The sequence below is a fragment of the Erythrolamprus reginae genome, chromosome 2 (genome assembly GCF_031021105.1).
Source record: "Erythrolamprus reginae isolate rEryReg1 chromosome 2, rEryReg1.hap1, whole genome shotgun sequence".
NCBI lineage: Eukaryota > Metazoa > Chordata > Lepidosauria > Squamata > Dipsadidae > Erythrolamprus > Erythrolamprus reginae.
Genome location: NC_091951.1, coordinates 153,887,414 through 153,901,914, shown reverse-complemented (window position 1 = coordinate 153,901,914; position 14,501 = coordinate 153,887,414). Strand labels below are relative to the sequence as shown.

Here is a 14,501-nt window from a genome sequence, read left to right as displayed (position 1 = left end):
AAAGTCATACCAAACAGGGGAGTTTTCAGAAGATAATTGGTTCAATTTAGTTATTCCTCTACTCAACATGGAGCTGGTTAGCATTCACTAAATATTTCCAAACGTGTGGTTGCTCTGCTAGCTATGTATTTACCGCACGCTCTTAAAACTGAGAAGAAAATGTCCTAAATGTAGGAAATGCACTCCTTCGAACATATTTACGAGTAATTAATATGGAGCAGTTTCGCGAGACTTGGTAGCATTCCAAAGTCCCCTCTCCTTCCAGAAAGCAACATTTAGTGCCTCACTTCTTCACTCATTGTGGCATTTGGCACAGGAAAACAGATTGATACCTGACAGCTCCTTGCGTACCTGAGACAGGAAAATGAAAAGGAATGAGCGTGCTGCTTGGATGGAGGAAGATTTAGCTCCATAATAGGCAAGTGTTGAATAATTAAGCTTCTACTGCTGTGACATGGCAATAGGGAGCAGCCAGAGCAGCAGTAAATGCAAGTCTGCCCAAGAGCAAAGTTTCTTGGCTTCCACATCAACTCATTCTGGCTTTTTTCCTTGAATTCTGGTTGAAATGTCTCCTTCCTCATCAGTGAGGAACTGGCAACATGAAATGGCTTTGGCAGCACTTAACACAATTCCTCATCCAAAGAAATAATGACTTGATTTTTCATTAGAGTTTATTACCTTGGTACATATTCCCCCTTTCCTGACATCCTGACTTGGTGTATCAAGAGGCAACTTCTTGGATCATAAGTAGACATAAGCTGCTGGGTGTAAATTTGGGGAGCAGTTGATCCCATGATACCTTGAGGACTCTATCATTGCCATCCAATGAAGGAGATTAAAAAGAAAGGAAGTGCAAAAGTAGGCTTAACCTCCCCAGTGAGCAGATCATTAATGATGCTATGTGAAAATACATATTTCCTAGCTGCACAGAAACAACTATCCTGAATAATTGGTCCTTCTTACCATCTAGGATTGATCTTGTAATATTAAAATGCACAGAACATACCAAAACCATTTCTTAAGCCCTGCATTAATAAAAAATATTCTAATTATTCTAATTATACATAAGATGAATACAAGTCTTAATGTACTTTTTAGTGTATTTGAGAGATCATTAGGAAGTTTAGAACTTTGGGATGATAATAGTAGCTGTGCAATTAGTGGCTATTATGAGCCTTGTAAACTTATTAGATTCTACTTTTTACTATTTATTCATTAAAATAAACCGGGGTGGAACTTTTCATTTCAAGTTACTTTTTTTTCAAACATGAAACTTGTTTTTCTCCTAAAATTGAAAATGGAAACATTATTTTTCATGCCTGTTTCTTGAACTGTATAATAACCTGAGTGATATAGCTATATACTTTAAAGATATATTCTTTTCATCTCACATCCCCATTTTTCATGTACACTAGTATATATATAAACTCAACTTTCCTTTTCAACAGTAGGGTAGGACATTGCAGAGGGTTTTAGATGTTTTTAGAAGTACCGTATTTTTCAGAATTCAGAATACAGTTCCTCCTCAAATGCCTTAGTATTTGAGGAGGAAAATAGGGGGGAAATCTGCCTACGAGGTATTCATCTGGCTAGCGTCCTTAGTCTCTAGTCAGCTTCAGCACATTATTTTATACCCTGGTTAGGGCTGGAAAAAACATTTTTGGAGCAAGTGGCAATTAAAAAAAGCCTGCAAAGACTTACGGTTGGAACCAATCTTTGGAGAGAATAGCCATGAAAAAGCTTACAAGCTGGGAAGATCATTAGCACCTCATTAGGGCTGGGGGGGGGGAACTTAAGCTACAGTATATTCAGAGTATAAAATGCACCCAAATTTTCAGACTTTTAGGAGAGAAAAAGGTACATCTTATACTCCAAAAAAATATGGTGTCTGTCACAGGTAAATTTTCATTCATAAGAGTCACTTATGAAATGATGATACTTCTGGAAGTTTAAAACAGGGCAGGAATTGACGGGTGTCTGATATATGATGTTTGCCATCAAGCACAACCCACAATATGCTCTTGTGTCAATCAAAATACATAGAGAGGGATTTTTCATCATTTCATTTTTTACATGAGATCATTTTGATACAATCCAGGCTTGCTGCTAATGCCACAGAGCATGATGGAGATATCTGGTAATCAGAGGTGTCTGCAAGGGGTGAGCCAGCAAATCTAGGTAGAACTATTTATCCCAACATCTGATACAAGTATACACAGGCAAAGTTTGCATCATAGTATCATTTGTGTGATGTCATTTTGTGGTAAACTTAATTTGATACAATATTTGTTGGTGACTCTTTTCTTAATCATGGTTATTAATGTATACACAAAAGCATATACCCACAATGTCTATTGGCTCATGGACGATTGCTACCACATACAGCAACCGCATCAAGGTTGCTATATGCACAAAGATAGAAGACCACAGAAACACCAACAATTGAGGATTGCCTTGTAAATGTGCAAAAATGGCTATATTGACTTGATTAAGAAGGGAACTACAACTACTGGAAAAATATTGAAATGCTTTGTAGATTTTTTTCAATTGGAAATGGGAAAAAAAACCAAGTTCTCAATTTTGAGATTTATTGATTAAAAGGTTTCTTTATAGGAAGAAGAGAACTTTATTATGCTTTGTAATTGCTGCAAAGAAGATTGGAAGTTGCTGCTTTAGATTACTTTTTCTTCATGTTTTTTATTTTTACTTTTTCTTTTTTTACCCCTTTATAATCTTTCCTTTTTCTATTTCTTCTTTTTTTTTGTAGTTTTTAAAAATCTTTGTAAAATCTTATTTCAATGAAAATTATTCATAACATGTCCACAGAAAGATACAAAGATAATAAGGAGTTCTTCTTTAACATCAAATAAGCAGAGGATCCTCATCCTTAGAATCTTTACTCTGAGGAGTAAAGGCAGAGGAGACGCTTATTATTTCCTTTTCAAATGAAAAACAAAACATAAAGAAACAAAAAACCCTGGGTCTTGATTTTTGTATCTAAAAGAATAGATTGTAGTGGTATAAATTACTAAGGATCAACATATGAAAATGAGCATTGTTCTCAAAGCTGTATCACATCACAAGAACTGAGATTACCCAGAAATCAAACTCTTGTCTTATTTTAAATTAAACTTCAGTCTTCAGGATCTTGAAAATTCAGGTTGCAAATCCCCTTAAAGACACACTGCCTTGTCCACAAATAATAAATACATTCCAGGACAAATGAATGTGCCTATTCCTGTGATAAGGAAGAGGATGCTATTAAAACAGGAGGGAGGCAAACTAAATTGACCATGGGCCAGCTTATACCGAAGATGATTTTATTGTTAAGATCCACATTGCTAATGTTGGCCTCTTCCTTCTCAAATCTATTGCAATCTGAGGACTACCAAGGATAGTAACTTAGGACAGCAACATGCGACGTAGCTCCTGGCTAGAGGTGACAGGTAGTGAGCAGGTAAAGTTTTCACAGACATAAGCAGTAGCTTTTCCATCTTTCTTTTCCAGAGAGGAGAGAAAACCAAGCTGCTGGTAGAGGAATCCTGTTTTATCCCCATCAGCAAGAATCAGCACCTGAAATAAATTTATCACAAACAAGATCAGGGGCTAGGTCCATGGTTATAATACAATTTGTTCTTCCTCCAAGCACTATGGATTTGATTAACATGGAGACAACCTTATAAAACATTTAAAAAATGCTGATGTTTCACATCCCCAAACACATGGAGCACTTGTTGCTTTTATAAACCATCATGCCACCAAAAATAAGGCTGGCCCTGGCCCTGATTCTGATGGTCTTCCGACAAATGCTCAAAATCTAGTTGTTCTCCTATAATTTTTCTGTACTCCTCTCTTTTTCCTGGCACTCATTTCTCACTGTATTCCTCTACCATCTTCAGATTAAGATCCTATGTAGCACTACTAAAGCACTCTTTCCCCATAATAAAGTAATAAAATTAAAAAGTCATTCAATATAGCAATATATGTTTTTTTCATATTTATTCTAAATTAAATTCAGTTTAATGGGAGGAGCTGATCTGCAACTTCAGTTGGAGGTTCCTTTTGCAACTTCTAATAATACCCTATTCATGGCATCAGCTGCTGCTTCCTGCTCAGCAAAAAAATATGGTTTTTCATCATTGTTTCTGTTAATTGCAATGTTTACCTATGCCATAATTAAAAAGAAAAGTACATTGATAATTCAAGTCCATCCCTCCCTGCAGAAAACAGCAATTGACAACAAGGCACTGAATTAGTATGACTGTGTAGATGCTCAAAAGAAAGATATTAATGATAGAAACTACAAGGAGAAAGCTTCTAATCAAACTCTCACCACTTCTTAAAAGACTCAATAATATTTTATTTTCATGTATTGTGACTGAACTTTACATTGAAATATACAGTATACTACAAATACATTCCCCCAAAAAACTGAGAAGACCATAAAAAATAATGTAGGCAATTAGTTAGCAACAACATACCCCTTTCCAAAAAGCCTGTATTTTTCAACTAAATAGTGATGGGATTGGTTTGGGAGATAGGAATCTGTCTCACTATATATTTCAGCTAGATCCAGATCCTTTCCAGTCATAAGATTCAAAAAAGCACAGATAGTTTTTGGAACAATCAACAACTTCTTCCTCTCTTTTGTTTTCATTGCAAGAGAACATGCACTGAAAGTCCTGATCAGCATTCTGGATAGACTAAGGTAAAACACAACAATTTGATTTTAGTAAAGGACAATTTATGTTAACTGCCTCCCACTTCAGATACTCAGGAATTCTAATGTTGTCCAACTGAATTGATAAATTTGACCTGTGTAACAAAACTGGAGAGTTACTAGGTTGTGACTCAAATTAAGAAACTATAAATAAGAGCCTCTGAAACAATCAGGTAGCCCAGCTCTCTATATCATATATTATTCTGGTTCAATACTGATTAAGGAGATATAGCACTATGACTTAATTCAAGACAGTTTGTCTTTTCACAATTCCTGACAGTTGTGATCAGGGATTCTGATCTGTGTGGCAGTTTGGTGAAGGGAGTTTGTGTTCCTGCTCCTATTTCCCTGCCGCCCTCTCCACTTCTAATCCATCTGTGCCACAACTAATCTGCAATCAACATAGCCATACTGTTGCCACCCCCACTAGCCCAGCAGTCTTCAAAAGCATCACTCTAATTGAATTCAAACTGCATTAGTCACTTTTTACAGCATGCCAACTTCCTGTATGTAGGATCTGAAGTTTCAGCTAGTTGTCTATCCCTGTGCTTCTGCCCTGAATATTGAACTGATGCAACATTATGTGAAGAGTTGAATATTAAGCTAAAGATAAAATAAAATGAAGATAAATACTATACTTATGAGACGTTTCTATGTCCAAAGCTGGCATAAGCAACAGAATCGTTATCTGAAGGAATGGCCTGGCGAAAAGACCTAATCCACACTAAGTCATTCCCACTGGAAAGTTGATTCCTTCCCTTCAGCAATAAAAAGAAGTGAGCAGTACATGACAAGCATGGTTTCCAGTCAAAGAAATCAACTAGATAATGTGTTAGGCCTTTCTCATTAATGTTAATATTAATGGGTAGATTGGTTGCATTTGGAGAATTGTTTGCAAAGCTAGGAGGATTCTATTGCAAAATAGAAAAGAAACAAAACATCAAGAATACTTGTGTGGTTTTTCTCAGCCCATTTTTCTGGACTATCTCACACTTCCCCCAAGAGTATTCACATATTTCAAAAAGGCACTTGTCTCCAATCATTTGGCTTTTATTTTGGAAACCCATCGGCAAAGGCAAGAGCTCAACCAATCTCATTGTGCATGCTGTATTTTTCAGAGTATAAGATACACCTTTTTCCTCCCTAAAAGTGACTGAAAATTTGGGTGTGTCTTATATTCTGTATGTAGCTTATATTCTGTATGTATGTCCCTTCCATCTCTATCATTCTGTTTCAATCTCCTGCTTGAGCTGGGGGTCAGACTAGATAGCCTCTGAGGTCCCCTCCATCTCTCTGATTCTGTAACAGTCTCCTGAATGAGAAGGGGGTCAGACTAGAACTGGTGTGTGTGTATATGAAAGAGCTCCCAAAGCCCCCTCCCCATTTTGGGGACCCTCAAGATGAACTGGTGTGTGTGTGTGTGAAAGAGCGAACTGTCCCATTCTTTCCTTCACAAAGTAGCATTTTGTTAGGACCGTTCTGATTGGATGGTGGCGAAATGTCCCAAGTGGCCAAAAGGCTGTGGCTGAATGTGGATTTTTGTGACGAAAGGACTGGGGCGAATAGCTAGGGGCCTTTTGGCGAGGGAGATAATGCAGCGGCCGATCAGCTGCTGCGGAAGAAAGAGCTTCATCCAACTGGCGGAGGTAAAATGTCCTAAACCCCTATTAATCCTGGTTTTCTCTACTGTGTTAGTAGAGACAAATCTCTCTCTTCTACTTTGCTCATCCCTTCAAGAAACAGGTAGAAACCAATCTTGAATGCATTTGGCTATTCTAACATTTAAATTCACAGCCAGGTTTTCTGTTTTAAAAGATGAAAATATAAATTCAATCTCTTTCCTAGTTAATCCACAAAAATGAAACTGTGTAAAGAGAACAAAAGTTGACAAATTCAACAAACTATTAAAGCCCAGAAGATGTTTTTTATTTGGAACAAGTCAGAAATGACAGCCCCTTAATAACTAAACAGCTCTACTATGTAAACATATCCCGCACATTTTCCTATTTTAATTCTATTGATGTGAGGTCAGAATTGCCAACGTCACCTTCCATCTCAATTCATACAGTTACCTTCTTCCCTGAATATTATTCATTCCCGTAGACAAATCATTTTTATAAGTGTCAGAAAATAAGTTTCCTATCCTGATTCGGTTCATCTCCAGAAGATATGTCACAGAACAGATGATCCTTTATTCTCAACTTGACAAGACAATATTCTGCAGAAAATTTGAACCTTGTTTCTCATCAGCAATGTTTGGGGTAGAAGGATGCCAGCTCAACTTTATCCAAACACACTTGCAAGTATTTTACTGATCCATATAAGGGGCAGCCAGGGAAGTCATTCCTACAAGAGGGTCAAAGCATCGTCTCTTAGATAAATGGCCTTATCCTCATAGTTTTGGAAAACAGCTCCTTTGCACTAGGAGCAGGGGTAGGCAAAATTGGCTCTTCCATGACTTGCAAACTTCCACTCCCAGAATTCCTGAGCCAATCATGCTAGCTCAAGCATTCCGGGAGTTAAAGTCCCCCAAGGTAGTGTACTGGGACCTATGGTCTTCATTCTCTACATCAATGATCTTTGCGATCTCATCACAAGCAACTGTGTTCTTTTTGCAGACGATGTAAAACTCTTCAACACCACTGATAACACAACTACTCTGCAAAAAGACCTAGACTCGGTTTCTGACTGGTCCAACACATGGCAACTCCAAATCTCAACCAGCAAATGCTCTGTCCTACACATCGGCAAAAAGAATCAGAACTTCAAATACAAACTTAATAAACAAATTATCACAGATAATCCCCACTCGGTCAAGGACCTCGGAATACTAATAACTAAAGATCTAAGTGCCAACGCCCACTGCAACAACATCGCCAAGAAGGCCTCAAGAGTTGTTAATCTAATCCTACATAGCTTCTGCTCTGGAAATCTCACACTACTTACCAGAGCTTACAAAACTTTTGCCAGACCCATCATAGAATACAACTCAGCTGTTTGGAACCCATACCTCATTTCTGACATTAACACCCTTGAAAATGTCCAAAGATACTTCACCAGAAGAGCCCTTTACTCCTCTACCCGTAACAGAATACCCTACGAAACTAGACTTACATTCCTGGGTCTTGAAAGCTTAGAACTACGACGCCTTAAACATGATCTAAGTATTGCCCACAAGATCATATGCTGCAATGTCCTGCCTGTCAAAGACTACTTCAGCTTCAACCACAACAACACAAGAGCACACAACAGATTCAAGCTTAATATTAACTGCTCCAAACTTAAATGTAAAAAATATGACTTTAGTAATTGGGTTGTCGAAGCGTGGAACTCATTACCGGGCTCTGTAGTATCATCCCCTAACCCCCAACATTTTACCCTTAGACTATCCACGGTTGACCTCTCCAGATTCCTAAGAGGTCAGTAAGGGGCGTACATAAGCGCACTAGAGTGCCTTCCATTCCCTGTCCTATACTCTCTCCTATATCTCATATATCTTCTCTACTATATCCTCTATAACCTTCATTGTGTATTATTGTGTATTGGACAAAATAAATAAATAAAATAAATAAATAAAACATGTCATAGAAGAGCCAACTTTGCCTACCCCTGCACTAGAGCAATCAGTTGAAAATTGACCCTTTTCCTGTTGATGTGAAAAGCAGAGCCAAAAGTTCTTTATTCTCTTGATAAGAAAATTCTACTTAACAGCACAATGTCCAGAGTTCCAGAGTCCCTGTATCAATTTAATGTCAGATCTTATGTTTTGGGTTGCTTTCAGACAAAACAGGGTAGTACTTGGGAATCCTAACAACTCCTGCTTGTTGTCCATTTTTCTTGGCTTTTAAAAGGCTTTTTTCTTAAGTATCCTACCCACCTGCTCAAAACCTGCACCCTGCTCCAGAGGGGCATTTAAATTGTAAATTCCTCTATGTTTTCCTCTTGCCCACTCATTTTGTTAATTTAATTTTACATGCATTGTAATTGAACTATATCCAACTGCTTCTCTAAATGCTATTCTGTTAGGCAGAACTTAACTTTAGGACACGTTAGGCTCCATTTTCTGTTATTCAACATACCTATGAAAAATGTCTCTCATCTTTCCCACCACAGTTCAAATTGGGGCCTCTAGAATGTTTTCTTGGCCAGTTCAAAACTGCAGCAGTTCCTGCTACAGTGTCATTAGGTCATCCTTAATCATGCCTGAGAAATGAATGACTGCAGCATTAATTAATTTTTACAATACAGAAATTATTATTAGCTCTCATAGGTCCTGGAAGCTAATGGAAAGAGCACCGACATGAAACTTGCAAGACGGACCAAAGGTCTAAAACAAAACTAGCCTTATTGAAACAAAAAATACGGGGAAATATACCGAGCATGTTTGTTATTTTAGTGCTTCCATCTTACATTGAAGGATTCCCAGTGATCAACATTTTTAAAAAATTTAAATGTATTGGCCACCCTCCTGCTATGAGCAATTACAAAGGTAGAGAAAATTATTGGGTCACAAAAGCAAATGTAAATATCTCTTAACTTAGCCTTTTCCAACCAGGTTCATTCTGCATATTTTGGCATCAACTATATGATTTTAAACTTATACATGTACATTCTCATACACATATCCACACATTAAAAAAAATAATGCAACTAATTCAGAAAATAAGCTCAACAAACTAAAACAACAATGCAACTATCAAATTCAGAAATGTGTTTCTCACATCAACTATCTTGGAAAGTAGTGATAATTCATCTCTGAAACACTAACAAGGTCACTTAGACACAGGAAAGCAAGGGAAAGCAGCAAACACACATATATCATTCCAAATAAAATCACAGCTAAGGTATTTATTACCTATTATTACCTATTTTAATAAGGACATCTTCACCACTCTGTCTCAAATATATCAAATTCTATTTACCCCCAGTATTTACTGTACATGTAAGTTGCTGCAATTTTTAAAAAATCACAATCATATTTATCCATTCAGCAACATCATTTTTTTTCTTGTTTCTGTGCTAGGCAGAATGCAGTGTATTGCCAATTCTCTTCTTCCTCAGTGAGATGTCCCAAATATTCTGTTCATAAACTTGGCTGTTTTTATCTTTTCTCTGTAGACTTCCTAGCCCGGATTCTTTGTTTACTTATTTTCTCCCCAGTCTAAGAAGTCAACCCCTGACCTTACCTACTGTATGTTCTCTCTTCCTTTTGTGAAGATAAATTGCCATAATTTCCCTTCCAAAAACTCCAAGTCTACTGATATTGTCCACCTATTTTACCACAAAACACTAAGAATCTTCCTATTGGCCACTTTCTTTGCCAGGAAATCAACTTAGTATATTCAGGGTTCCTTCAGGATAGACACAAGCCCTCCTCACTATCAACATGTGATGTATTTTGTTTCTTACTTTTTTCCCCCCCCGGCATTCTTTTATGTTGGCCTTATCTTGAATTCTGGGAATGATTAATTACCAATTCATGTCCAATCTGAAATTCATTAATTTGGTGTTGTTGGGGGTTTTTTACAGCCTCCCTGAGGTCTTCTTGGTCAGGCAGGATAAACGAAAAACAGAAGATTAGCACTCAGTGGACAGTAGAGATAATGAAATCCTTTACAATTATCCTTTGGCTATTAATAGGGCAGGGAATAATAAACCAGAAAGTTAACTCTCCATTCCCAAATCATTGCACTGTCTATCCACATTGCTCTCTGATTCTCTGCCAGAACAAAGTGATATGCCACCTTCCTTTTTGCCTTGAGAAGATACTGTAGTTTACAGAAGGGATGTGTCTTGCTTAAATTAGAAGAAATTTGGGTTTTTCTCTGTTGTTGTTTGCCTTTGGGGCAAACAACAAATATAGCTAACTTTTATCCAGAATATTTAGATTGTTCAATATTTTTTATTTCTTTCACTATTGCTTCCTCTCACTGAAATTTTCTTTATTTGGGCTCATTGCTTTCATCTCCTGACTCATTGTTATTTCATCCAAATACCTTTATGTTGACCAATTCTGTTCTAGAGTGTCCAAAGAATCATCATGTCAGAATACTGTGGGTTTTTTTTTTAATGGATTCTGTATTATTTTGCATTTCTGACAATCACTAGTCAATATCAACTTTAATTCTGAAACATTTTCTCCAGAAAATATCCACCCCCTTGGTCAGCACTTCTGACGATTCTATGAAGGACACATTAAATCTTGGAATCCTGAAAACTTAGCTACTGCTTATTTACTTTACTTTACTTTATTTATTTATTTTGTCACTTGTCGGGGGGGGGGGGAGAAAAATGGAAAAGGACTAAAAGTACCATTTATGATGCCAGTTTGCAGTGGAAAAAGAGCAACTAACTCTTGAGGAGATTTTTACCTCAGTACAAACAGTAACCTCCTCCAAACTTAGAGCCTTTTGCCATGGAGTTGAAATGCTACCTAAATATTCTTAAGTGGGCAGAAAACATTGACAATATTGATTTGTTGCCCTGGTGCTGATCCCAATCCTGCTTCCATTCACTGCAGTCACTTGATTTCTTTATTGCGTATTAAGTGACAAATCTTAAGAGGTTTTATACACCTTTAGGCTTGGAAACAAAGGGGAAACTGCCATTTTATCTATAGCTAAGGACTATTTAAGCTTATATTACTTATGGCCTGGGAATAAGATGAAAACAACATTGCATAAAAAATACACAGCATAAAAAATGAAGTTGCCAAGGTATATTTGTGCTGTAGATAGATGCAAGTTAAAACATGCCCAGCATCTAAATTCAAAGTAAGGGTGGTTTCTTGTGTCACTCTTTTGTTTCCATTTCAAGGATACCTTTACTATACTGTATTCTTCCAGGAGAAATTAATTACTGAGCATCAAATTCATTATATTCACCCCAGTAGATTTAGCTATCAATACTTTGCTGCCATGGACTAAAGAGAGGTTTCAAGTGAAACAATAGTACTTTCTTTTAAAAACCTGTTATCTGGCTTGCCTGAGCAGCAATCTCATCTATATAATAAAATGAGTTAAAGTTATTTCATCACCTAGAGGAAGGAGGATCAATGAATAGGAAAGAGAAGCTACAAAAAAAAATTAAGAGATGCCTTTTGCAAAAGGCCATGAAACAATTTAGGAAGTTAATTCTTCTCCAGGCTAGTTAGCAAATACCACCTTGTCTATCCTATTTCATCTGAATTCCAAACCTCAGACTTCCTTTTGATTTTTCCATAGACTGAACACTTCTAGTTCTGCTCAGCTAGAATATAGGCAGCCCGTAGTGCAGATAAGCTTCAACAGATCCCATGCACCAAACCACAAATTCTTATTTTGTTCCCATTCCCTCTGCTTTGACACGATTTAGCATTGTCTTTTTTTGTTACATTTACACTATCTTCATTTATAATTTTAATTTGAGGGCATTAGAATACTGTTAGGCAGGCCTGTTAAATATGCCATTACTATACCTGGTAATATAATCTAGTCTTTATCTTTATAAAGTGTATTATGTGAAAGCTTGATGAGCAGTGAAACCCATATTTATGGTCTCATCTGGTGAAGATCATGGCGAACAGAAGAATGTGATATGAAATATAAAAGGAATAAATGGTAATGAATGAAATACAATAGATATCTATAGTGCCTATGAAACCAAGAGAAAGGGGAAGGGGGGAATAGTTCTAAATGCAAGTAGTATTTTATTTTATGGCCTGAAGTAGATGAACACATGCCACAAAGTAAAAATGTAAGTTTTATTATGTATAGAAAGGCCTAGTATCTAAGTTTGAAATGTGTATCATCTGGAGTGTAATGAATATATATGAAAAATCCCTATACTGGGGACATGTGCATGATAAACTCTGGTTGTGGGGTGATTAAAAAACCAAGAATGAATGTGGGGAGCAATGCAACATTTTGAATGAATCTGAGGAAAAAGACATTTTGTTATGTGACATAAATGGATGGATTAAAACGAGATGAAAAAGTATACCAAAAATTATTGTCCATTCACAAGTGCAACTAAAAATGACAGTGTCAGGTATCTACTCAGAAAAGCTATTTTTTGTTTCATGGGTTAATGTTAACACTACCCAAAAACAGGATCTAAAAAGATGATTGCTTTGATTGTTTATAACAAAAAATGGAAAGAAACAGTGAAAGATACAAGGATAATTGGAGATTCTGAATGTAGGACAATCATTTTTAATGGTGCCAAAAATGGATCATAGAAAAAATTGTCATGGAATAAAAAAGGCAGAAATAATCTAGAGTGGATGTAGAATGATTCCAAGAAAACAAAGTACAAGCCATTTATGAGAAAATATTAAATACTGTAGTCTCATATGAAAAGTAGACATGGAGAAAGATAATATTGAATTTGCTTGGAAGTAGTTACTTGAAGTTACATTGAAAATATAAGAAAAGTGTATCATATTATGCAAATGATAAATGAAAAAAAGACACTTTTTTGACTGAAAAAGAGTATATGAGAAAAATGCAAATTAAAGCGTGACTGATACAAAAGAGAGAGACATTTATTTAATATTGTATTTGAAGTCAAGGATAGGTGAAAGAATGTAATCAAACAGAGGAAGGAACAATAAAAAGAAACAGAAAACACACGGCAATTTTGCTTGACATTTTTTAAATGCTATGGAATTGGATGAAGAGGACTGCATCAGGAGCTTCCAAAATAAAACAGAATTAGAAAGTATAAATTATAAAACTATTTAGGATAAAACCTAAAATGAAAGAAGGAATGCTAAAGGAACATTTTAGAAATTTGAGAATGGTGGTGATACGTCAATAAACAAGACTAAAATGAATGTTATAATGAGAGCGTGCTGGAAGAACTGAATGAAAGGAAAGTCAAGCATGCTGACTTAAACTATGGAAGATTGTATTTGTAGAATGACTGTACATTAATTCGCCCATCATCTGTCAAATTATTTAATGGAGGTGTTTAGGAAGGTGTCTGAAAGAATTCTGATTGAAAGAGTATAAGAAAGGCCAAAGATAAGAAGTGCAATTCTGTTATTTGAGTTTATGCCAAACAGAGTCATGTGCAGATTATATTTTTGTTTTTTAGCAGATTGCTGAAAGACATATGAATGTGAGAAAGTTCATTCCATGTTTGCTGATATAGAAAAAACATATGACATAGTAAACAGGTTTGAATTACATAATGTTTTTCGTGAAAGGCAAAAATTACACTAAAGTGAAGCATGCAGAAGGAATACCAAATGATTCAAAACAAACAATGAGTTAAGAACCATATACCCCCTTGGTTATTTAATATACCTATTTATGAAAGCATAAGGAATACTTGTAGTGATATTGTACGTTTTTACAGAGACATTGCAACAAGATGTAACAAGATATAATATTAAAAAATCGTACTTAGACTTATATGCTGCTTCACAGTGCTTTACAGCCCTCTCTAAGCTATTTACAGTGTCAGCATATCGCCCCCAAAAATCTGGGCCCTCATTTTACCACCTCGGAAGAATGGAAGGCTGAGTCAATCTTGAACCTGGTGAGATTTGAACTGTCAAATTGCAAGCAGCCAGCAAGCAGCAGAGGTAGCCTGCAGTACTGCACCCTAACCACTCTGCCACCATGGCTCTTAGTATTTGGGTTTCACAGAGAAAATGAGATAAGTGACTGCCAATTTCATATAAATGGCAAAAATATTCCTTGTTAGAATGTTAGTAAAGGTAGAAAAATCTTAATTTGGGCAAAATCTGGTAACTTTGTAGTAAAGCTAGTGGTAATTCTGACGTTAGTTTGAC

The 14,501-nt window shown here is 36.3% G+C and overlaps 1 protein-coding gene across 3 annotated transcripts in view; it reads right to left on the bottom strand.

The window, feature by feature from the left end:
* Window positions 1–3,303: 3,303 nt before the first annotated feature.
* The window catches only part of SPATA20 (spermatogenesis associated 20), a 49,200-nt gene continuing 38,002 nt past the window's right edge, over window positions 3,304–14,501 (bottom strand). For all 3 annotated transcript variants that reach the window (XM_070740001.1, XM_070740002.1, XM_070740003.1), the window contains exon 16: window positions 3,304–3,573. In XM_070740001.1, coding sequence (XP_070596102.1) covers window positions 3,403–3,573 — 171 coding nt within the window. In that variant the 3' untranslated portion in view covers window positions 3,304–3,402. The remainder of the gene's footprint in view (window positions 3,574–14,501) is intronic.